This window comes from Salvelinus fontinalis, chromosome 26 (genome assembly GCF_029448725.1).
Source record: "Salvelinus fontinalis isolate EN_2023a chromosome 26, ASM2944872v1, whole genome shotgun sequence".
Lineage (NCBI taxonomy): Eukaryota > Metazoa > Chordata > Actinopteri > Salmoniformes > Salmonidae > Salvelinus > Salvelinus fontinalis.
In genome coordinates, this window is record NC_074690.1 from 11,842,957 (window position 1) to 11,866,881 (window position 23,925).

A 23,925-nucleotide genomic window follows, 5' to 3' on the forward strand; every position below is an offset into this window, starting at 1 on the left:
TGCGAGTGCCTGCGTGTCTGTGTCCATGCATGTGTGTTATCCATTATCCGTTATCCATGTGTATTATCCACTCGGGATCCCGAGGGCGCAGCGGTCTAAGGCACTGCATCTCAGTGCAAGAGGCGTCACTACAGTCCCTGGTTCGAATCCAGGCTGTATCACATCCGGCTGTGATTGGAAGTCCCATAGGGCGGTGCACAATTTGCCCAGCATTGTCCGGGTTTGGCCGGGGTAGGCTGTAATTGTAAATAAGAATGTGTTCTTAGCTGACTTGCCTAGTTAAATAAAGGTTCAATAAAGAACCATTTAATTGAATGTGTGCTCTAGGTCTACTGAATGTCATGAACACTTTTATATCAGCAGAAGAAGATGATGACAATCTTTTTCCCCTCATCCTCCTACTAATTATTTTGGATCTGTGCGTTAACTGTTAAATACACTGAAGTCCTTGGTTCTATAAAAGGGTTATTGGTTTCTAAAGAAAAAGTCCAGCTGGGATGTTTAATTCCCATAAGGCCAGTCTGATTGTTACGCGCTTCCACACTCCTGTTTATAGTATATTCACCAGATTGAACCATTCAGTCTGGAAGCCAATGCACCATAATGTTTTTAGTTCTATGGGTATGCTTTCCCCGTGCCTCCACATAGCCTACACCAGTGGTTCTCAAACGTTTTAACCCGTGACTTCCAAAAAAAGAGTGGCTCAAAGCTCGTGACCCCTCGCACACGCACATGAATGCGTGCACAATCGCTGCGCAAATGTGGCCTGTTGTTACAGCCATAAACGGTGATCCATTTTCGAAACGAAAGATATAGAAATGAACATTGTTTTACATCTGCATTTTGAGCAGAAAGTTATTCATGTTAGTAGTCAATATCAACTAGAGATATCATGTCACTTCTCTGGAGTACAGAGCAAGCAGGACTGTATGGCCAATCTGTATGCAGCGGAGGTTACAGGATCGGATGGAAAGCACGTCTGTTTGTAGCCTTTTTCTTCCTCACAAATATTGTAATACATTTGTCAGAAATGTTACACCTTCATCCCATAAGTAGGCCTTATTGAAGGCAGTGCAATGTTACAGCTATATTTAACCTATAGCCACAGTAGCCACCCAAACTAGGCCTATCTGAAATCTGAAAATGATCAAACAAAATCTCCAGGTGCTTATTGTTCTGGCAATGATGTGTCCTTTAGCAGATTGCTATTTTCTATGGATAATATAACCGTACTCTGTTTTTGCCAGGCAAATCAGGAGAACATTTTAAAAGTGCTTTCTGATCACTAATCTGGATTAGTGGCCTGACTGCTGATGACTGGTCATTGGTCAAGAGTAAAGACACACAACTTTTTGGTTCTGAATCACAGATTATATGTTTTTGAGACTACAATTTGGTGCAAACCATAGGCCTATGTTAGTAACCAGATTGAATAGGCAAAGAGAAATATAAATAATTTATATAAATAGAAAATATTGACATTTTAATACTTATTTCTCCCATTCAGTTTCACACTTGCGACACCCAGGGGGTCGGGACCCCCAGTTTGAGAACCACTGGCCTACACAACACTATATTTATTGAACCTTTATTTAACCAAGAAAATTCCCTTGAAGATAGAAACCTCTTTTGCGAGGGGTTTTACTGGTAGTTTGTGGTGAGTGTGGCCAGTCCGTGTGTGTTTCTACTAGTTGGTGCTATGCTTGGTGGTTGTAGTGGTCTGTCTCTATGTGTTGTGTGACCAGTGTGTTAGCCTCCTGTGTGTCTGTAAGGGATTCTGCTGGAGCTGGGCTACGTCTCCCTGTCAGAGGTATAACCACTGATCTATGGAATGTCTCCTTCTTTCTTTATGTCTGTCTCTCTCTCTCCCCCTCAATCTTTCTCTATTTCCTTATCTTTATGTCTCTCTCTCTCTCTCTCCACCTCAATCTTTCTCTCTTTCCTTATCTTTATGTCTCTCTCTCTCTCTCTCCCCCTCAATCTTTCTCTCTTTCCTTATCTTTATGTCTCTCTCTCTCTCTCTCCACCTCAATCTTTCTCTCTTTCCTTATCTTTATGTCTCTCTCTCTCCCCCTCAATCTTTCTCTCTTTCCTTATCTTTATGTCTGTCTCTCTCTCCCCCTCAATCTTTCTCTCTTTCCTTATCTTTGTCTGTCTCTCTCTCTCCCCCTCAATCTTTCTCTCTTTCCTTATCTTTATGTCTCTCTCTCTCCCCCTCAATCTTTCTCTTTCCTTATATTTATGTCTCTCTCTCTCCCCCTCAATCTTTCTCTCTTTATCTTCATAAAGAGTAGGTCTTCCACTGTTACTTGAGTATGTGCAGTAAATCTATCTCATTCTCTCTTCCTTTCACACTCTTCTTCTCTAATTATCTCTCTTTCCCTCACCCTCTCTCATATCCCTGGTCTAACAGCCCATTTGAGATGCCAGTAGAATGGGAGAGAGGACTCGTAAAAAAAAATTGAAATCTGCCTATTTAACTGCACCATAAACCAGATGCTCGCCTCAAAACCCTGCTTCTCTGTTCTTATATTAATGAAGCATAAAATATTTAATTCAATCTTAAAAGGCTGTTGATATAAAGGTCCAAAGGTTTCATCTGCCCATCCGTTCACTACCTTTGTTCAACATTCTTTCCCTGATTCTTTCCCATTAAGTTCATTCTGAGAGGGTGTAGAGTGATGGTTCCTCACTCATACTGTAGTGGATAACTCTCAATTTGCCCTTATGCTGTGTTCCGTGTACTATTGTACTGATAGGGCTAGGAGGTATGTTGTGTTCCGTGTACTATTGTACTGGTAGGGCTAGGAGGTATGCTGTGTTCCGTGTACTATTGTACTGGTAGGGCTAGGAGGTATGCTGTGTTCCGTGTACTATTGTACTGGTAGGGCTGGGAGGTATGCTGTATTCCATGTACTATTGTACTGGTAGGGCTAGGAGGTATGCTGTGTTCCGTGTACTATTGTACTGGTAGGGCTGGGAGGTATGTTGTGTTCTGTGTACTATTGTACTGGTAGGGCTAGGAGGTATGTTGTGTTCCGTGTACTATTGTACTTGTAGGGCTAGGAGGTATGCTGTGTTCCGTGTACTATTGTACTGGTAGGGCTGGGAGGTATGCTGTATTCCATGTACTATTGTACTGGTAGGGCTAGGAGGTATGCTGTGTTCCGTGTACTATTGTACTGGTAGGGCTAGGAGGTATGCTGTGTTCCGTGTATTATTGTACTGGTAGGGCTAGAAGGTATGCTGTGTTCCGTGTACTATTGTACTGGTAGGGCTGGGAGGTATGTTGTGTTCTGTGTACTATTGTACTTGTAGGGCTAGGAGGTATGCTGTGTTCCGTGTACTATTGTACTTGTAGGGCTAGGAGGTATGTTGTGTTCCGTGTACTATTGTACTTGTAGGGCTAGGAGGTATGTTTTGTTCCGTGTACTATTGTACTATTAGGGCTAGGAGGTATGCTGTGTTCCTTGTACTGGTAGGGCTGGGAGGTATGCTGTGTTCCGTGTACTATTGTACTGGTAGGGCTAGGAGGTATGCTGTGTTCCGTGTACTATTGTACTGGTAGGGCTGGGAGGTATGCTGTGTTCCGTGTACTATTGTACTGGTAGGGCTAGGAGGTATGCTGTGTTCCATGTACTGGTAGGGCTAGGAGGTATGTTGTGTTCTATGTACTATTGTACTTGTAGGACTAGGAGGTATGCTGTGTTCCGTGTACTTTTGTGCTGGTAGGGCTAGGAGGTATGCTGTGTTCCATGTACTGGTAGGGCTAGGAGGTATGTTGTGTTCTGTGTACTATTGTACTGGTAGGGCTAGGAGGTAGACCTTTTCTGGCTATGAGACCTGCTTCTGGGCTTTAGTTTAGGCCTCTAGGGCTCAGTTTTCCTGGCAAGGTTACATGATCAGGTAAAACTCCTGCCCCTATAAAGGAGCTTTGCTTCAGTAGGTTTCAATCAATATCTTGATTTCTATCAATATCTTGATAGAGGTCCTGGTTGCTTTGTTGGTATGGAGGACCGATCCTCAGTCCTACTTTACATGTTCTAGTCCAAGGGTAGGCATTTAGATTCAGCCGAGGGACGATTTCTGTTGTATCGGATGGTCGGGGGGCCGGAACATAATAAAAATAATTTGTGCACTGCCAATTTAACATAACTAAGCCCAAAAATGAGATTGTATTTTAAAAGAACCATAATTTCATACCTTGATTACATCGAGACACGATCACATATCTCTTTTTTTCATTTGTCGGAATAATTGGGAACAGATTTCCTAAATTAAACAAATGTTTTGCAAATTTGACGACCTGTTTGCTGACCCCTGGTCTGCAGGATTGCTGAAATGGATGTGATTATTGCCTGAGTTTAGGGACACAGTCATATTGTCTGGGCCAGCAGCATACCACCCTGCATACCACTACTGGCTTGCTTCTGAAGCTAAGCAGGGTTGGTCCTGGTCAGGCCCTGGATGGGAGACCAGATGCTGCTGGAAGTGGTGTTGGAGGGCCAGTAGGAGGCACTCTTTCCTCTGGTCTAAAAAATATCCCAATGCCCCAGGGCAGTGATTGGGGACACTGCCCTGTGTAGGGTGCCGTCTTTCGGATGGGACGTTAAACGGGTGTCCTGACTCTCTGAGGTCATTAAAGATCCCATGGCACTTATCGTACGAGTAGGGGTGTTAACCCCGGTGTCCTGGCTAAATTCCCAATCTGGCCCTCAAACCATCATGGTCACCTAATAATCCCCAGTTTACAATTGGCTCATTCACCCCCCTCCTCTCCCCTGTAACTATTCCCCAGGTCGTTGCTGCAAATGAGAACGTGTTCTCAGTCAACTTACCTGGTAAAATAACGGTAAAATAAAATAAAAATAAATAAAAATATCAGGAACATTCATATTCTTCTTTCTCTCCCCATTCCCAGAATGAATCTGCTACTGCTGAAGGAAGGGGAGTTATCACTGGAGATCAATGGGGCTGGATGCAGTCACTTATAATAAACAGGGAGGGAGGGATGCCAGACATCCAAATAGCATCAGGGTCATTCCAGCAGTCCATTTAATCCTCAGCCTCACTACCACATGTTATGGATCACTCATCTGTTATTCCATCTGTCCCTATGTAACCTGTCCCACAATAACATCCATGTCAATGCCAAGGTACAGTGCTAGGCTATTTTTACCTGTCAGCTGTTAAACAATACGACCATTTTGCTTCAGCATTTTCTAATTTATTTTGTCCCCTCTCCCACCATGTAAGTCAGTGCCTCAAGTCAAGCCAGGATGTGCACTGTGTACATGTATCAGCCTAAATATCATGCCTAAATACTTTGCATTATCTTAATGTCTAATATTGTTTGTCTTTCTCTTCCCCTGTAGCCTGCCCCCCAGGGACATTCAAGTCGAGCCAGGGTCCAGGTCTGTGTCTGCAGTGCCCCTCCAACAGCCGCTCTGCAGCCGAGGCCGCCACTATCTGCGTCTGCCGCAACGGCTACTACCGTGGGGACGTAGACCGACCTGACATGCCCTGCACCAGTGAGTATCTTTATGGTACTTTTCCTCTGTACAGCCAGGCATAACCTGCGACAGTTCTATACTACTGTATATCTATATCTGAGTCTTCAACATCCCCTGTACATACATGTATACTCTTATGTAACCCTAGCCAATCCTTTTACATATATTTACCATATTCAGCCTCTGTGGGGTATGAGTGAGGAAACAAGACGTATTAGTTATATACCTATACTGACATATTACTTATACTGTATGTCACTGTATGTCAACCTTTGACATTATATCTAATGAGATATGTCTGAAGGAAGGGCGGGAAGTATACATCCGACTAAGGATTTTACAGGTGATGAGGCTGGGACATCAGATTGCAATGTCAGATTATGTCCTGATCCTGTTCATATTTACAACTTGTACTATAGTCGAGCAAATCAAATCAAGTTGTACTTGTCACATGCCGAATACAATTGGTGTTAACTTTACCGTAAAATGCTTGCTTACAAGCTCTTCCCAATAATAAAGATAACATTGTAACTGTGACGGAGCTGGCCGTGCACCCCGTGCAAAGAAAATAGAGAAATCTGAAAAGAAAATTGAGAAAACTGATGGAAATCCCTTGGATTACATTAAGGGACATTTCCCTTCTCTGCTTCAGTTAGATCCTCCTGATGTAATGGAGGTGATGGAGGTAATTGGTAACTTAAAGATATCAGCATCAGGTCATGATGAGTTTGGTGTCTCTTGGTGAAATCAGTGTCTTCCTCGATTACTGAGCCTCTAACATATATCTTTATAAAAACTAAGCAAACTAGTGTTGTTCCTCAAGATTTAAAAATTGCCAAATTTATCCCCCTCTATACATCTGGGGATCCAAGATCTTTTACAAATTATCGCCCAATATTTGTACTACCATGTTTTTTTTAAATCCTAGAGAATATATGTGTAGGAGAATGTTGAAACCTTTAAATCAACACTGTATTCTGTATGCACACCAATATGCACACCAACTCCACAGATATGGCTCTTTTGCAACTTGTGGATGAAATGTTTACAGCCCTTAACAACAATGAATACGCTTTTGTCATATTTTTAGATTTATCCAAAGCGTTTGACATGGTTGATCATGAAATATTACTTTCTCAATTGCATTATTACGGTTTGCATGATTATACATATAATTGGCTATATAGTTATGTTTATGGTAGAGAACAATGTGTTTATGCAAATAGATAGATAGACAGCCAAGATATCCTGTGGCGTGCCATAGGGTTCGATAATGTGACCTTTGTTATTCCTAATCTATATTAATGACCTTGCTGCTGTGTCTTCTACCATACTTAATGACCTTGCTGCTGTGTCTTCTACCATACTTCCAATTCTCTTTGCTGTTGATACCAATTAGATTTGACCAAATAATAATTTTGATTCACTAATTAATGAAGCCAATTCAGGCATGGCCACATTTTCTGAATGGTTCCAGATAAACAATTATCTTGAAATGTAAAGAAATCCAACTTTAATGTATTCACTATTAAGAATAAGAAATATTGTTAAAAAAAAGAGCCAGAACCTCAATAGGTGGGAATAAAATGGAATAAGTTACATCCACTAGATTCCTCTAAGTTTTAATTGATGAAAAGTTATCATGGAAAGATCATATTCAATTTGTCTGCAGCAAAGTGATGAAATCTGTTGTTTTGGTTGATCAGGCTTGCTTCCTAACTCTATACTATAGCTTGATTTCCCATATCTCATTTACTGTAATATTGTCTGGGCCAGTCCATATGCCTCCTACCTACACAAATGACTATAAATACATTTGCAAGACTAGCCACCTCCTCTAATTACCTGGCTCCATCTGCACCTTTGTTTAAGAAAATCAATATCCTGTCTATTTACTACATGTCACGCCCTGGCCTTAGTATTCTTTGTTTTCTTTATTATTTTAGTTAGGTCAGGGTGTGACATGGGGAATGTTTATGTTTTGTTGGTTTTGGGTGTTGTTTATAGTAAAGGGGTTGTGTATAGTATATGGGTTTGTGTGGAGTACATGTTTCTAGTGTTGTCTATGTATGTTTAGTTGTCTAGGAGAGTCTATGGTTACCTGAATGAGTTCCCAATTAGAGACAGCTGATTTCGGTTGTCTCTGATTGGGAGCCTTATTTAGGGTAGCCATAGGCTCTCATTGGTTGTGGGTAATTGTCTATGTAGAACGTTTGTAGCCTGTATGTATGTGCACAACGTTTGTAGCTTCACGGTCGTTTTGTTGTTTTGTTAGTTTGTATAGAGTTTTGTGTCGTGTTCATCTTCGTGGTGTTTAATAAAAGAAGATGGCTTATTTTCCAACTGCTGCATTTTGGTCCGTCAATCCTCCACACGATCGTGACAGAATTACCCACCATAGGACCAAGCGGCATGGAAGGCGGCAACAGGACCTACCTACAAAGGATTTCTGGAGTTGGGAGGAAATTCTAGACGGGAGAGGACCCTGGTCACAGCCAGGGGAATATCACTGCCCCAAGGCAGAGATAGAGGCAGCACGGCGACACGGGAGGAAGCCCAAGAGACAGCACAAAAAAATTTTTGGAGGGGGGCACTTGGAGCAGTCGGCGAAGTTGAGGGGTGAGTCTGAGTGTATCGAGGAGTTATTGGACAGATTGGAGGAGAGTGAACGAAGGGGAGATTATGAGACATTCGAAGAGTTGTTGACGAAATTGGAGGAGAGTGAAGAGAGAGAGCTGTTGGTTTGGCAGAGTATGCAATGCATTCTTCCTGAGGAGCGTATTAGCTGTCCGATGCCACCTGTGTCAGTTCCTCGTACTCAGCCTGAAACTCGTGTTAAAGTTCCGGAAGATTTGATGCCGGCTATACACACCAGGTCTCCAGTACACCTTCACAACCCGGTGTGTCCTGTTCCTACTTTTTGCACTCATCCTGAGATGCATGTCCCCAGCCCTGTACCACTAGTTCCGGCACCAAGCACTAGGTCTAAGGTGCGTCTCCAGAGCCCTTTACGCACTGTTCCTGCTCCCCGCACTAGCTTTGAGGTGCGTGTTTCCAGCCCATTACCACCAGTGCCTACACCACGCATCAAGCTTCCTGGGTGTCTCCAGAGCCCTGTTGTTCCTCCACGTACTAGCCCTGTGGTGCGTGTCTCCAGCACATTACCACCAGTGCCTACACCACGCACCAAGCCCTCTGTGTGTTTCCAGAGTCCTGTACGCACTGTTCCTTCTCCCCGTACTCGCCCTGATGTGCGGGTCCTCAGCCCGGTACCACCAGTACCGGTACCACGCACAAGGCCTATAGTACGCCTTGAGAGTCCAGTGTGCCCTGTTGCTGCTCCCCGCATTAGCCCTGAGATGCGTGTCCCCAGTCCGGTACCACCAGTTCCGGCCCCACGCACTAGGCCTAATGTGCGTCCCCAGGGTCCAGTATGCCCTGTTCCTGCTCCCCGCATTAGCCCTAAGATGCGTGTCCCCAGTCCGGTACCACCAGTTCCGGCCCCACGCACTAGGCCTAATGTGCGTCCCCAGGGTCCAGTATGCCCTGTTCCTGCTCCCCGCACTAGCCCTGAGATGCGTGTCCCCAGCCCGGTACCACCAGTTCCGGCACCACGCACTAGGCCTAATGTGCGCTCCCAGGGTCCAGTATGCCCTGTTCCTGCTCCCCGCATTAGCCCTAAGATGCGTGTCCCCAGTCCGGTACCACCAGTTCCGGCCCCACGCACTAGGCCTAATGTGCGTCCCCAGGGTCCAGTATGCCCTGTTCCTGCTCCCCGCACTAGCCCTGAGATGCGTGTCCCCAGCCCGGTGCCACCAGTCCCGGCACCACGCACCAGGCCTACAGTGCGCCTCAGCCGGCAGGAGTCTGCCGTATGCACAGCGATGACTGAACTGCCCGTCTCCCCAGCGCCATCTGAGCCATCCGTCTCCCCAGCGCCATCTGAGCCATCCGTCTCCCCAGCGCCATCTGAGCCATCCGTCTCCCCAGCGCCATCTGAGCCATCCGTCTGCCATGAGCCTGCAAAGCCGCCCGTCTGCCATGAGCCTGCAAAGCCGCCCGTCTGCCATGAGCCTACTGAGCCGTCCGCCAGACAGGAGCCGCTAGAGCCGCCAGCCAGACAGGAGCCGCTAGAGCCGTCCGTCAGACAGGATCTGCCAGAGCCGTCCGTCAGACAGGATCTGCCAGAGCCGTCCGTCAGACAGGATCTGCCAGAGCCGCCAACCAGACAGGATCTGCCAGAGCCGCCAACCAGACAGGATCTGCCAGAGCCGCCAACCAGACAGGAGCAGCCAGATCAGTCAGCCAGCCATGAGCAGCCAGATCCGTCAGCTAGCCATGAGCAGCCAGATCCGTCAGCTAGCCATGAGCAGCCAGATCCGTCAGCTAGCCATGAGCAGCCAGATCCGTCAGCTAGCCATGAGCAGCCAGATCCGTCAGCTAGCCATGAGCAGCCAGATCCGTCAGCTAGCCATGAGCAGCCAGATCCGTCAGCTAGCCATGAGCAGCCAGATCCGTCAGCTAGCCATGAGCAGCCAGATCCGTCAGCTAGCCATGAGCAGCCAGATCCGTCAGCTAGCCATGAGCAGCCAGATCCGTCAGCCAGCCATGGGCCATCCCTCAGTCCGGAGCTGCAGTCCCTCAGTCCGGAGCTGCCATTCTTCAGTCCGGAGCTGCCCCTTATCCTGGTGCTGCCCCTTATCCTGGTGCTGCCCCTTATCCTGGTGCTGCCCCTTACCCTGGTGCTGCCCCTTACCCTGGTACTGCCCCTTACCCTGGTACTGCCCCTGACCCTGGTACTGCCCCTGACCCTGGTACTGCCCCTTAGTCCGGAGCTGCCCCTTAGTCCAGAACTGCCCCTTAATGCAATGGGGTTAATGTGGAGAGGGGTCATTTTGAAGAAGCTAAGGAGGTGGTTAGGGACTGTGGTGAAGTGGGGACCACGACCAGAGCCGGAGCCGCCACCGTAGAGGGAAGCCCACCCAGACCCTCCCCTAGACTGTGTATGGTGCGCCCGGAGTTCGCGCCTCAAGGGGGGGGTTATGTCACGCCCTGGCCTTAGTATTCTTTGTTTTCTTTATTTTAGTTAGGTCAGGGTGTGACATGGGGAATGTTTATGTTTTGTTGGTTTTGGGTGTTGTTTATAGTAAAGGGGTTGTGTATAGTATATGGGTTTGTGTGGAGTACATGTTTCTAGTGTTGTCTATGTATGTTTAGTTGTCTAGGAGAGTCTATGGTTACCTGAATGAGTTCCCAATTAGAGACAGCTGATTTCGGTTGTCTCTGATTGGGAGCCTTATTTAGGGTAGCCATAGGCTCTCATTGGTTGTGGGTAATTGTCTATGTAGAACGTTTGTAGCCTGTATGTATGTGCACAACGTTTGTAGCTTCACGGTCGTTTTGTTGTTTTGTTAGTTTGTATAGAGTTTTGTGTCGTGTTCATCTTCGTGGTGTTTAATAAAAGAAGATGGCTTATTTTCCAACTGCTGCATTTTGGTCCGTCAATCCTCCACACGATCGTGACACTACATTGATATATGCCAATTATGCACTTTCATCTACAAATACTCATACCTCCCAGACAGTTTACCTAAAATCGGCAATGGATTCTTCCAGGTTAATTCTGAAATCTATCCATTTAACACAAACACTGCGGTAACCTTCACCCCCCCTACTGCTGCACCTCACATTAACAATTCCCTATAGGATACAGAGGTACCATACTCTGGAATTCTTATCTTCACATTGCCAAAACATCTCCATCCCTCAATAACTTCAAGCAAAGACTGGGGGTCAGCCTGATGAACCAAACTACTCAGTAATCTCCTCCATATAGCCTAACTCTCACACACTCACATGCACACATTTAAACAAAACACATATACAGTTGAAGTCGGAAGTTTACATACACCTTAGCCAAACACATTTAAACTCAGTGTTTCACAATTCCTGACATTTAATCCTAGTAAAAAAATCTCTGTTTTAGGTCAGTTAGGATAATCACTTTATTTTAAGAATGTGAAATGTCAGAATAATAGTAGAGAGAATGATTTATTCTCAGCTTTTATTTCTTTCATCACATTCCCAGTGGGTCAGAAGCTTACATACACTCAATTAGAATTTGGTAGCATTGCCTTAAATTGTTTAACTTGGGTCAAACGTTTCGGGTAGCCTTCCACAAGCTTCCCACAATAAGTTGGGTGAATTTTGACCCATTCCTCCTGACAGAGCTGGTGTAACTGAGTCAGGTTTGTAGGCCTCCTTGCTCGCACACACTTTTTCAGTTCTGCCCACAAATGTTCTATAGGATTGAGGTCAGGGCTTTGTGATGGCCACTCCAATACCTTGACTTTTTTGTCCTTAAGCCATTTGGCCACACCTTTGGAAGTATGCTTGGGGTCATTGTCCATTTGGAAGACCCATTTGCGACCAAGCTTTAACTTCCTGACTGATGTCTTGAAATGTTGCTTCAATATATCCACATAATTTTCCAACCTCATGATGCCATCTATTTTGTGAAGTGCGCCAGTACCTCCTGCAGCAAAGGACCCCCACAACATGATGCTGCCACCCCTTGCATTGGATTGGATTGGAAAGGTGTTCCTTGGCTTGCAAGCACCCCCCTTTTTCCTCCAAGCATATTGATGGTCATTATGGCCAAACAGTTCTATTTTTGTTTCATCAGACCAGATTACATTTCTCCAAAAAGTACGATCTTTATCCCCATGTGCAGTTGCAAACCGTAGTCTAACCGGTTTTGGAGCAGTGGCTTCTTCATTACTGAGCAGCCTTTCAGGTTATGTCGATATAGGACTCGTTTTACTGTGGATGTCGAAACTTTTGTACCTGTTTCCTCCAGCATCTTCACAAGGTCCTTTGCTGTTGTTCTGGGATTTAATTGCACTTTTCACACCAAAGTACATTCATCTCTAGGAAACAGAACGCGTCTCCTTCCTGAGTGGTATGACTGCTGCGTGGTTCCATGAAGTCTATTGTTTGTACAGATGAATGTGGTACCTTCAGGCATTTGGAAATTGCTCCCAAGGATGAACCAGACTTGTGGAGGTCTACAATAATTTTTTCTGAGGTCTTGGCTGATTTCTTTTTATTTTCCCATAATGTCAAGCAAAGAGGCACTGAGTTTGAAGGTAGGCTTTGAAATACATCCACAGGTACACCTCCATTTGACTCAAATTATGTCAATTAACCTATTAGAAGCTTCTAAAGCCATGACATAATTTTCTGGAATTTTCCAAGCTGTTTAAAGGCACAGTCAACTTGGTGTATGTAAACTTCTGACCCACTGGAATTGTGATATTGTGAATTATAAATTAAATGATCTGTCTGTAAGCAATTGTTGGAAAAATTACTTGTGTCATGCACAAAACTTTTTAACAAGAAATTTGTGGAGTGGTTGAAAAACGAGTTTTATTGACTCCAACCTAAGTGTATGTAAACTTCCGACTTCAACTGTATATACTTTTTTCATGATTACTGATCAATTCATTTAAACATGTATATTTAGCAGGTATTGTTATCTGTTTAAAAAAAACACACTTATGTATTGTATCTTGTTTTCTTGTGGTGTGATTTTCATATAAGCCCTTGGGCTTCCAACCACCCCTGCACATCATTTTAATAAAAAAAAAAATCTGTATTGCTGTTTATCACTTGTTTTCTTAGGTGCAAATAAATAAAACTAAAACTAAAACATCAAAATGTTTAAATAATTACTGGACGTATAAAAATCGTCAAAATTCTATCATTATTTATTAGCTATAAAACAGATGGTTTTAAGAGGTTTAATACAGACTAGAGGTCGACCGATTATGATTTTTCAATGCCGATACCGATACCGATTATTGGAGGACAAAAACAGCCAATACCGATTAATTGGCCAATTTTATTTAAAAATATATATATAATAATATATATATCATACACACACACACACACACACACACACACACATTTTTGTAATAATGACAATTGCAACAATACTGAATGAACAATGAACACTTTTATTTTAACTTAATATAATACATAAATACACATAAGCACACAGCTCTGAAGTGACAATGATACTGAAGAGTCTGCTTAGGAGACAAATACTCTCAACTGTTTGAATAAAAATAGAGTTTAAGTTACCTGTGATGAATGTTGAAAACAAAAACTTTATTTTCTATATGCAGGAAATCCTATTTTAATAATGGACAACCAAAGTGCGAGTCATAATTCCCATGACACCTTCTAGCAAAATCTGAAAAGTGGTTCCTTCATATTTTTAGATTCACTTAAAATAAGGTCTGTGTTTCGTGTAGGCTTACATCACCGTGACAATTTTATAACTGTGTAGATATCCATAGGACAAGGTAACTCTGATCAATATTGGCTAAATATAAGCGAAGAAAAACCTTTTTGTAGAGTGGATTTATGAAAATATGTTGACAAATGTTACCTTATCCTAGTGAGATTTACACGGGTATCAAAACGTTGAGGCGTTTTAAGCCTGCACGAAACACAGACCTTATTTGAAGTAGATCAAGACATTCTCTATGGAAGACATGAACGGTAAAATAACGAAGAAACCCCTTTCAAATTCAGCTGCAAGTTATTACAGGAATTATAACGCGTCGACTATTTCTCTCTAAACCATATACCTTTGACTAATCCGGAAACTATCACCTCGAAAACAAAAAATGTATTCCGTTCCGTATTTTATCTAACGGGTGGCATCCATGAGTCTAAATATTCCTGTTACATTGCACAACCTTCAATGTTGTCATAATTACGTAAAATTCTGGCAAATTAGTTCGCAAAGAGCCAGGCGGCCCAAACTGTTGCATATACCCTGACTCTGCGTGCAATGAACGCAAGAGAAATGACACAATTTCACCTGGTTAATATTGCCTGCTAACCTGGATTTCATTTAGCTAAATATGCAGGTTTAAAAATATATACTTGAGTATTGATTTTAAGAAAGGCATTGATGTTTATGGTTAAGTACACATTGGAGCAATGACAGTCATTGATTGATTGTTTTTTATAAGATAAGTTTAATGCTAGCTAGCAACTTACCTTAGCTTACTGCATTCGCTAACAGGCAGGCTCCTCATGGAGTGCAATGTAATCAGGTGTTAGAGCATTGGACTAGTTAACTGTAAGTTTGCAAGATTGGATCCCCCGAGCTGACAAGGTTAAAAATCTGACGTTCTGAGGCAGAACGTTCCTAGGCCGTTATTGAAAATAAAAATGTGTTCTTAACTGACTTGCCTAGTTAAATAAAGATTAAATAAAGGTGTAAAAAAAAATATATATATATATTAATAATAAATAAAAAAATTGGCAAATCGGCGCCCAAAAAATACCGATTACCGATTGTTATGAAAACTTGAAATCGGCCATTCCGATTAATCGGTCGACCTCTAATACAGACCATGCAAAAAGGTTATTCAAACAACCAAAACCTTTCTTGCAGAGCACATAGCATGTATACCTCTTCCAAGCATTTATTTCCCACTGTTCAAACAGACCACTTTGCAAGAAGACACAAAAAACAACAAGATCAGGTGTGGCGAATTAGTAGATGTGGCCAACACACCTGAACACACTCAAATTGACAAGACAAACTACTTGACTGTTGTTGGTAAATGTATAGGTATGGAATGGTTTGAATAATGAGACAGTTGTGGGCTCAATTAACACACAGGGCAGCAGGTAGCCTAGCACACATTTAAAATATTTAAGTGAAGATGCATTGAATGCAATAAAATGCTGTCTTTACAGTAACACAAGAGGAATAAAATACACAAAAATGGAACTATATACAGGGAGTATCAATACCAGATCAATGTGCAAAGGTACAAGGTATTTGAGGTAGGTATGTACATGAAGGCAGGGTAAGGTGACTAGGCATCAGGATAGATAATAAGTGTAAGTGTGTGTGTGTAGCAGTGGAGGCTGCTGAGTTGAGGACGGCACAATAATGGCTGGAACGGAGCGAATGGAATGGCATCGGACACATGGAAACCATGTATTTTATACCATTCCGCCTATTACCACGAGCCAGTCCTCCTCAATTAAGGTGCCACCAACCTCCTGTGTTATGTGTGTGTGTGCACCTTTGTAGTGAATGTGTGTGGGAGTGTCAATGTGGTGTGTGTGAGTGAGTGTGTATATATAGTCTAGTGAATATGCAAAATAGAGTCAGTGCAGATCGTTCCGGTACCATTATTTGACTATTTAGCAGTCTGGCTACTTAGCAGTCTTATGGCTTGGGGGTACAAGCTGTCTTGGAACCTGTTGGTCCGAGAGCCAAATCTCCGGTACCATTTGCAGGACGGTAGCAGAGTGAACAGTCTATGGCTTGGGTGGCTGGAGTCTTTTTCGAGCCTTCCTCTGACTGCCTGATATTGAGGTCCTGGATGGCAGGGTGCTCAGCCACATTGGTGTACTGGGCTATCCGCACCACCCTCTGTAGCGCTTTGCCGTCAAAAGCAGTGCATTTGCCATACCAAGCAGTGATGCAGCTAGTCAAGATGCTCTTGATGGTGCAGCTGTAGAACTTTTTGAGGATCCGTGGGCCCATGTCAAATCTTTTCAGCCTCCTGAGGGGGAAGAGGTGCTGCCTTGCCCTCTTCACGACTGTGCGGGTGTGTGTGGACTATGTTAAGTCCTTAGTGATGTGGACGCCAAGGAACTTGAAGCTCTTGACCCTCTCCACAACAGCTCCATCGAGGTGGATCGGGACATGTTCTCCCCTCTTTCTCCTATTGTCCATGACCAGCTCCTTGGTCTTACTGACATCGGGGGAGAGGTTGTTGTCCTGACACCACACTGCCAAGTCTCTGACCTTCTTCCTAAAGGGTGACTCATCGCCGTTGGTGATCAGGCCTACAACCGTCGTGTCGTTAGCAAAACTTGATCAGAAAGTACAGGAGAGGGCTAAGCAGGAGGTGTTGTTGCCGACCCTCACCACCTGGGGCCAGCCCGTCACGAAGTGAATAGATGACATCGATCTTCCTCTACTGCAGCCCACAGTCCTCATTATACTGATAGACAAAGCAGACACACCAGCTAGCATCCATACATACACTATACTGGGGAGCCAATAAGCCTATTTATGCCGTCATACTTATCTAAACATGTATTAAAACAATATGCTAAGCTCTTCACAAGTCCCTGCCGACACACAATTATAGCGGAGAACACTGAAGCCCCAAAACGCTTGTTTACTTTGGGATTCAAATGCCTCTGCATAATGGTCTACATGCACTCGAACACCCCCCCCCCCCCCCCCCACACACACACACACACTGGCCCTAATGCCTTAGGAGAGGATCTAATTAATAGGTATCCAACTCCTCACTACTTCTCAACAGCATCACTGGAGCTACAATATCATTATTTGTCTGGTTGTGTATTTATTTTATCTTCACTTATTCATAAAGACCTATGCTAATTGGATCAGAGACGGGGACCAGTTCCCCTGGTCTGGCTGGTGCTACCAGAGCTGTCAGTGCGTGTTACAGTATACTGTAGGTGTATGTACAGTGCATTTGAAAGGTATGCAGAACCCTTGACTTTTTCCAAATGTTGTTACGTTACAACCTCTTTCCCTCATCAATCTACACACAATACCCCATAATGAGAAAGCAAAACCTGTTTGTTTTTTTAATTTTGTAAAATAAATATTAAGTATTCCGAACCTTTACATAAGTATTCAGACCCTTTACTCAGTACTTTGTTGAAGCACCTTTGGCAGCGATTACAGCCTCAAGTCTTCTTGAGTATGATGCTACAAGCTTGGCACACCTGTATTTGGGGAGTTTCTCCCATTCATCTCTGCAGAATCTCTCATGCTCTGTCAGGTTGGATGGATAGTGTCACCGCACAGCTATTTTCAGGTCTCTCCAGAGATGTTCAATCGGGTTGAAGTTCGGGCTCTGGCTGGGCCACTGAAGCACATTCAGAGACTTGTCACGAAGCCCTTCCTGCGTGGTTTTGGCTGTGTGCTTAGGGTCGTTGCCTGTTGGAAGATGAACCTTCAACCCAGTCTGAGGTCCAGAGCAGGTTTTCATCAAGGATCTCTGTACTTTGCTCCATTCATCTTTCCCTCAATCCTGACTAGTCTCCCAGTCCCTGCCGCTGAAAAACATCCCACAGCCTGATGCTACCACCATCATACCTCACCGTAGGGATGGTGCCATGTTTCCTCCAGATGTGATGCTGGCATTCAGCCCGAAGAGTTCCATCTTGGTTTCATCAGACCAGATAATCTTGTTTCTCATGGTCTGAGAGTCCTTTAGGTGCCTTTTGGCAAACTCCAAGCGGGCTGTCATGTGTCTTTTACTGAGGCGTGGCATCCGTATGTCCACTCTACCATAAAGGCAAGATTGGTGGAGTGCTACAGAGATGGTTGTCCTTCTGGAAGGTTCTCCCATCTACACAGAGGAACTCTGGAGCTCTGTCAGTCACCATCAGGTTCTTGGTCAAATCCCTCACCAATGCCCTTCTCCCCCGATTGCTCAGTTTGGCAAGACGGCCAGCTCTAGGGAGAGTCTTGGTGGTTCCAAACTCCTTCCATTTAATAATTATGGAGGCCACTGTGTTCTTGGAGACCATCAATGGTACCCTTCCCCAGATATGTGCCTTGACACAATCCTGTCTTGGAGCTCTACGGACAATTCCTTCGACCTCAAGGCTTGGATTTTGCTCTAAAATAGACAGGTGTGTCACTTTCCAAATCATGTCCAATCAGTTGAATTTACCACAGATGGACTCCAATGAAGTTGAAGAAACATCTCAAGGATGATCAATGGGAACAGGATGCACCTGAGCTCAATTCTGAGTCTCATAGCAAAGGCTTGGATTTTGCTCTAAAATAGACAGGTGTGTCACTTTCCAAATCATGTCCAATCAGTTGAATTTACCACAGATGGACTCCAATGAAGTTGAAGAAACATCTCAATGATGATCAATGGAAACAGGATGCACCTGAGCTCAATTCTGAGTCTCATAGCAAAGGGTCTGAATACTTATGTAAATAAGGTATTTTGTTTTTTTGTTTTCAATACATTTGCAAAAAATGTATAACCTTACTTTGCTTTGTCATTATGGGGTATTGTGTGTAGAACAATAAAGAAAAACATACATTTTTAGAATAAGACAGTAACGTAACAAAATGTGGAAAAAGGGAAGAGGTCTGAATACTTTCCGAATGCACTGTATGTCAACAGCCTTCTGTTCTGCCGAGGCTCTACTTCAAACAATGTCGCTCTCCTCATTTCCTCTTCCTCTAGGGGAGGGCTCCAAACCCTCTGTCTCCCATTACGGGGCCCACTAACCTCGGCTCCGCTACTCGCCACCGGTTGCTTTTGGGACAGGCTTGCGCCACGCAACTCTCCCCTCTTCCTACCAACCGCCAGACTTTCACCAGCCTTACCCCAGTTCCCTCACAATGGGCTTAGCCAGGGATAGCCTGCCTGCTGGGTTCACGGGACCCCTCTCTGTATGGGGGAAAGAGGTAGACTGACAGGCTGGTCGGTAATTGGTGGGAGTCGGCCAGTGGAACTGTTGCTGATTAGTCCGTTGGGGAGAGATGAGATAGAGATGGAGGGGAATAGGGGAGAAGCATGCTGTGGCTCCACTGTGTGAAGAGGGAAGGAAATTGAGAAATGAAGTAGCGTGGTTGGGCTTATGGAGAGATGCGAAGACACCGTGTGTAGTACTGTGCTACAGTTAACTGTAGGGAATGGAGAGAAATGTAGAGGGTCTGCTTGTGAGTTAACAACTACTCTAGGGAGATAGTAGAGATGTACAATATGTTCACTTAGAAAAAAGGGTTTTAAAAGTGTTCTTTGCTGTCCGCCATAGGAGAGCCCTTTTTGGTTCCACTTTTGGTTCCACTCTTTTGGGCTCCATGTAGAACCCTGGGTTCTACATGAAACTCAAAAGGGTTCTACCTGGAACCAAAAAGTGTTCTTCAAATGGTTTTCCTATGGGGATAGCTGAAGAACCCTTTTAAGTTTGAGATTGCAACTTTTTTTCTAGGAGTGTTCTCTGCTATGGCCTACAGTATGGGACATGCAGAGATATTTAGAGGAAGATTATATAGTGTGGTATAGCCAATGTGGAAAAAGGCAGGGATGTGGTTTGAGACATGCAGGGATGTAATTCACCATGTTTTGAAGCTTGAGGTGTTGGTAGAATCGTTTGGATTCAATGACATGCAGGGGTATTGGAATGCATGGTATCAGCACAAATGAAGAGACAGACAGGGAGACAGAGGAAAATACAGAAAGGATTCCAGTACACTCATTACATTCCTGGCCTACACCACAATGGCTTGGTGTCCTGTGGCTCCAGTCTCATCTTACAACTGTGGCCAAGCTTCCGGATGCTTCCTTGATCTCTGTGCACACTGTCTGGACCTCAGGCCACAAATCCATATCATTCTACACTGAAGGTCTGTATCCATTAGCACTTTGAAGTCAACCTGGGTTGGGCTGGCCTTGGTGGGCTAGCTCGAATTGCGTTCTCACTGCCTACAGAAATGAGAAATTATGTAATGTTGCTAGGTAGCCAATATGTGACTGTGCAGCTGGCTTCGCTAATGTTGCTAGCTAGCAAGATGTTGAAGAATTTAATTTACCCTCACCGTGCTGTTACCCCATACTCCTGCCAGTGCCAGCCAGACTCAGAGCGATGTATTTAGCTTGCTAACGTTAGCTAGGTAGGTAAACAGTTAGCGTCATTGCTAGCATAACAGACTAGCTACCTTAATTCCTACCTTGCTTGCCATTGCATTGGCTATTAGCTAGCTAGCTAGCCAAGCAAACCAGACGACAGGTTTGATAGCTAACGTTAGCTAGCTAGCTTGTTTCAACTCCTGATTTGCTAGCTAACGTTAGGTAGTTAGCATAAGAGGGCTGACTGTTCTCATAAAAGTCTATTGTGTAGTGCAAAAATGAATGAAGGATCCAGATATGGTGGTAACATAGCTAGCAATGAGGAATCGGCTGAGAAGCTGAATCTGCCCGGTGTCGGACTCGGGCCCGGAATCAATACGAATGACTGCCAAGAATCGGCCCAAGTACATTGGGCCGTTTCCGTCTACTGTAATTCAGCCGACTTTGCCGTTATCGTACCAGAATCCCTCCAGAAGCAGCCTGATCCAAATTTAATTAAATGTATGCAAAATTACCCGATTTAGTAATTTTAATTGTTACTATTATACATTTTCTACATACAAATTATTAAAAAAACATTTTATGTCGGAGGAAGCACCCTACACCTGGTGATCGTGTCAGCGTGCATGCGCCTGGCCCACAACAGGAGTCACTACAGCGCGATGGGACAAGCATTTTTAATGCTTATCAAATGCCTTGCAGAAAGTATCAAAAAACTAAAATACTACACAGGGCTCTTAAAGAATTTCAATTAAATGTTAATTGTATTTTTTGATCACAGAAACAATAAGAAAATATGGAAAAATAAATAATGAAATGTTAATTATATAAAGTGGCCCGTGTAATCATCTGCCAGAGAATAGCCCCAATCGGCGAGCCCCAAGTATTACATTTGGGCCAGATAACTGACACCGGAATTGGCCTGAGCCCCAAGTAATATATACATTTGGGCCAGGTAACTCTCACCGGATTCAGCCCGAGCTCAAACCCCGCATCCTAGCCAAAAGTAATATTGCCTAAGATGGCCCAGACTCGGGCCACGTGACGTCGGCCGAGTCTGACTCTCAGCCGAGTGCCCAGACACTCAGACGGAATCGGCCCAGATCCACTGTACTAGCTGGGAATTTGTGTGATGTCTGGCTACTGCTTGTTCATTTGCTAGCTAACAGCAACATGCTCAGATGAGCTAGCTAAACATTGTGTCAGCATCCAGCAGTGATCAGCTGGTGGTTGCATACAGTAGTAACGGCAACACCAGCCTGAATTCTAATCAAGCTGACTCCAGTTGTGAAGCTGGGCTGTGCTGGCATGGGTTTCCCTCGATCCAGCTCTAATTTTAGAATTCCATTTGAGCCAGCTTGAATTTGACCCTAATTTTAAGTGCCAGTGGAAACGGGGCTTAAAATAACAGGCTGAGAGAGATATTTTCTCAGGCTTGTCGCTTTTCTTTATCCTGTTCTCCTGTGCTCGTTTTCACCTTATCTTCTCCTTTAATTCTCTCCCTCACACGTTTTCACATGTTTTACTTGTCATGTTCTTCTTTTTTCCTTCGTTCTTCTCCCCTCTCATTCTTTCTCCTTCTCCTTGCTCTTTTTCCTCCTCCTTTTCTTTTTTCTCTCATTCTCTCCTTACCTCTCCTTTTTATCACTTTCCCTCCTTTTCCTCCTTCTCTTCCCCTCTTCCTCCTTCCCTCATATTTCTCCTTCTCTCCCCCTCTCCTTCTGCAGTGGTAGAGTAAGTAAGCTGCTGGCTCTGCCAGTAATGCACCAGTCAACAGAGCTAAGCCAGTGTAATTGCCTGGTCTAATCCCTCTGCCTGCACTGTTGCCTGGCTGCAGAGAGAGAGAGAAAGATATGGTGCTCCGCATTAATGTGTAGAATAGCAGGAAATCAGCTCTAAAACAGCAACATTTTCTCTCATGGCAAAGTGTGTAAACTAGCATTAGATTAGCTAGAGAACTGAAAATGTTATGCTCCGACCTTGCGGGGGGCCCGCGAAACTGCACTACGCCACTGACACACACATACACACACTCACAGACACAGACCTCAGACACACAGATTCAGACACACACAGACTCAGACACAGGTAGTACTCGCCCTGTTAAATGAGATTCTACTTCCATTAAATCTCCTGAGCTCCAATTGTTAGGCTCTGATATTTGAGCTCTTGTCCATCAAGCAGTCCAGCTTCCTTCTGTGGGTCTTTGACATTTCATGTGATTGATATGGTGGCACATGTGCTCTTTAGTGCAAGGCTTAGGTCTCATAGTGTCTGCCCAGAGCAGAGCTGATGTGAACTAATTGATGGATAGTGTGTAGCATTTGTGAATGAAACCTATAAATTAGGGCTGTGACGGTCTTGGAATTTCAGGTTACGGTATTTGGCCAGGCCAATGTAGACGGTCATGACATAACCGGTCAGGGGAGGGTAGGGGGGAGGGGTCACAATTCTGTTTGTACACCTGGATGGATATGCTTCTTAATAAAAACATACTTGAAACAAGCCCTTACACTTAGTTATTATCATGACATTTCATTTTTATTCAGCATTTTACTTATAAATATTAATCAACAAATTAAGAAATGCCAGGTTGGAGAGAATCTGTCGCATTTTCATATTGAAACAACATTAACAGTGTCACGCCCTGGCCTTAGTATTCTTTGTTTTCTTTATTATTTTAGTTAGGTCAGGGTGTGACATGGGGAATGTTTGTGTTTTGTTGGTTTTGGGTGATTCTATGGTAAAGGGGTTGTTGGGTGTAGTATATGGGTTTGTGTTGAGTTCATGTGTCTAGCGTTGTCTATGTATGTTTAGTTGTCTAGGAGAGTCTATGGTTACCTGAATGAGTTCCCAATTAGAGACAGCTGATTTCGGTTGTCTCTGATTGGGAGCCTTATTTAGGGTAGCCATAGGCTTTCATTTGTTGTGAGTAGTTGTCTATGTGATACGTTTGTAGCCTGTGTGTGCACATCGTTGTTTAGCTTCACGATCGTTTTCTTGTTTTGTTTAGTTCGTAAGTGTGTTTGTTTCGTTTGCCTTCTTCTTCAATAAAAAGGAGATGGCTTATTTTCCAAATGCTGCGTTTTGGTCCGTCAATCCTCCACACGATCGTGACAGAACTACTCACCAATACAGGACCAAGCGGCATGGAAAGCGGCAACAGGACCCACCTACACAGGATTCGTGGACATGGGAGGAGATACTGGATGGTAAGGGGCCGTGGGCACAACCGGGAGAATATCGCCTTCCTCGTGAAGAGCTGGAGGCAGCTAAAGCCGAGAGGAGGCGATATGAGGAGGCAGCACGGAGACAAGGCTGGAAGCCCGTGAGTACAACCCAAAAATTTCTTGGGGGGGGCCTTAAAGGGAGTGTGGCGAAGTCAGGTAGGAAACCTGCGCCTACTCCCTGTACTTACCGTGGAGAGCGAGAGTACGGGCAGACACCGTGTTACGCAGTAGAGCGCACGGTGTCTCCTGTACGCGTGCATAGCCCGGTTCGGTACATTTCAGCTCCACGTATCGGCCGGGCTAGACTGAGCGTTGAGCCGTATGTCATGAAGCCGGCCCAACGCATCTGGTCACCAGTGCGTCTCCTCGGGCCGGCGTACATGGCACCAGCCTTACGCATGGTGTCCCCGGTTCGCCTACATAGGCCGGTGCGGGTTATTCCACCTCCCCGCACTGGTCAGGCGACGGGGAGCATACAACCAGGTAAGGTTG

The 23,925-nt window shown here is 44.4% G+C and overlaps 1 protein-coding gene across 4 annotated transcripts in view; it reads left to right on the forward strand.

Annotated features, from left to right (window-relative positions):
* LOC129823648 (ephrin type-B receptor 1-B) overlaps nucleotides 1–23,925 on the forward strand; it is a 482,949-nt gene that overhangs the window by 321,209 nt on the left and 137,815 nt on the right. For all 4 annotated transcript variants that reach the window (XM_055882517.1, XM_055882519.1, XM_055882516.1 and 1 more), the window contains exon 4: nucleotides 5,376–5,531. In XM_055882517.1, the coding sequence (XP_055738492.1) occupies nucleotides 5,376–5,531 (156 nt within the window). The remainder of the gene's footprint in view (nucleotides 1–5,375; nucleotides 5,532–23,925) is intronic.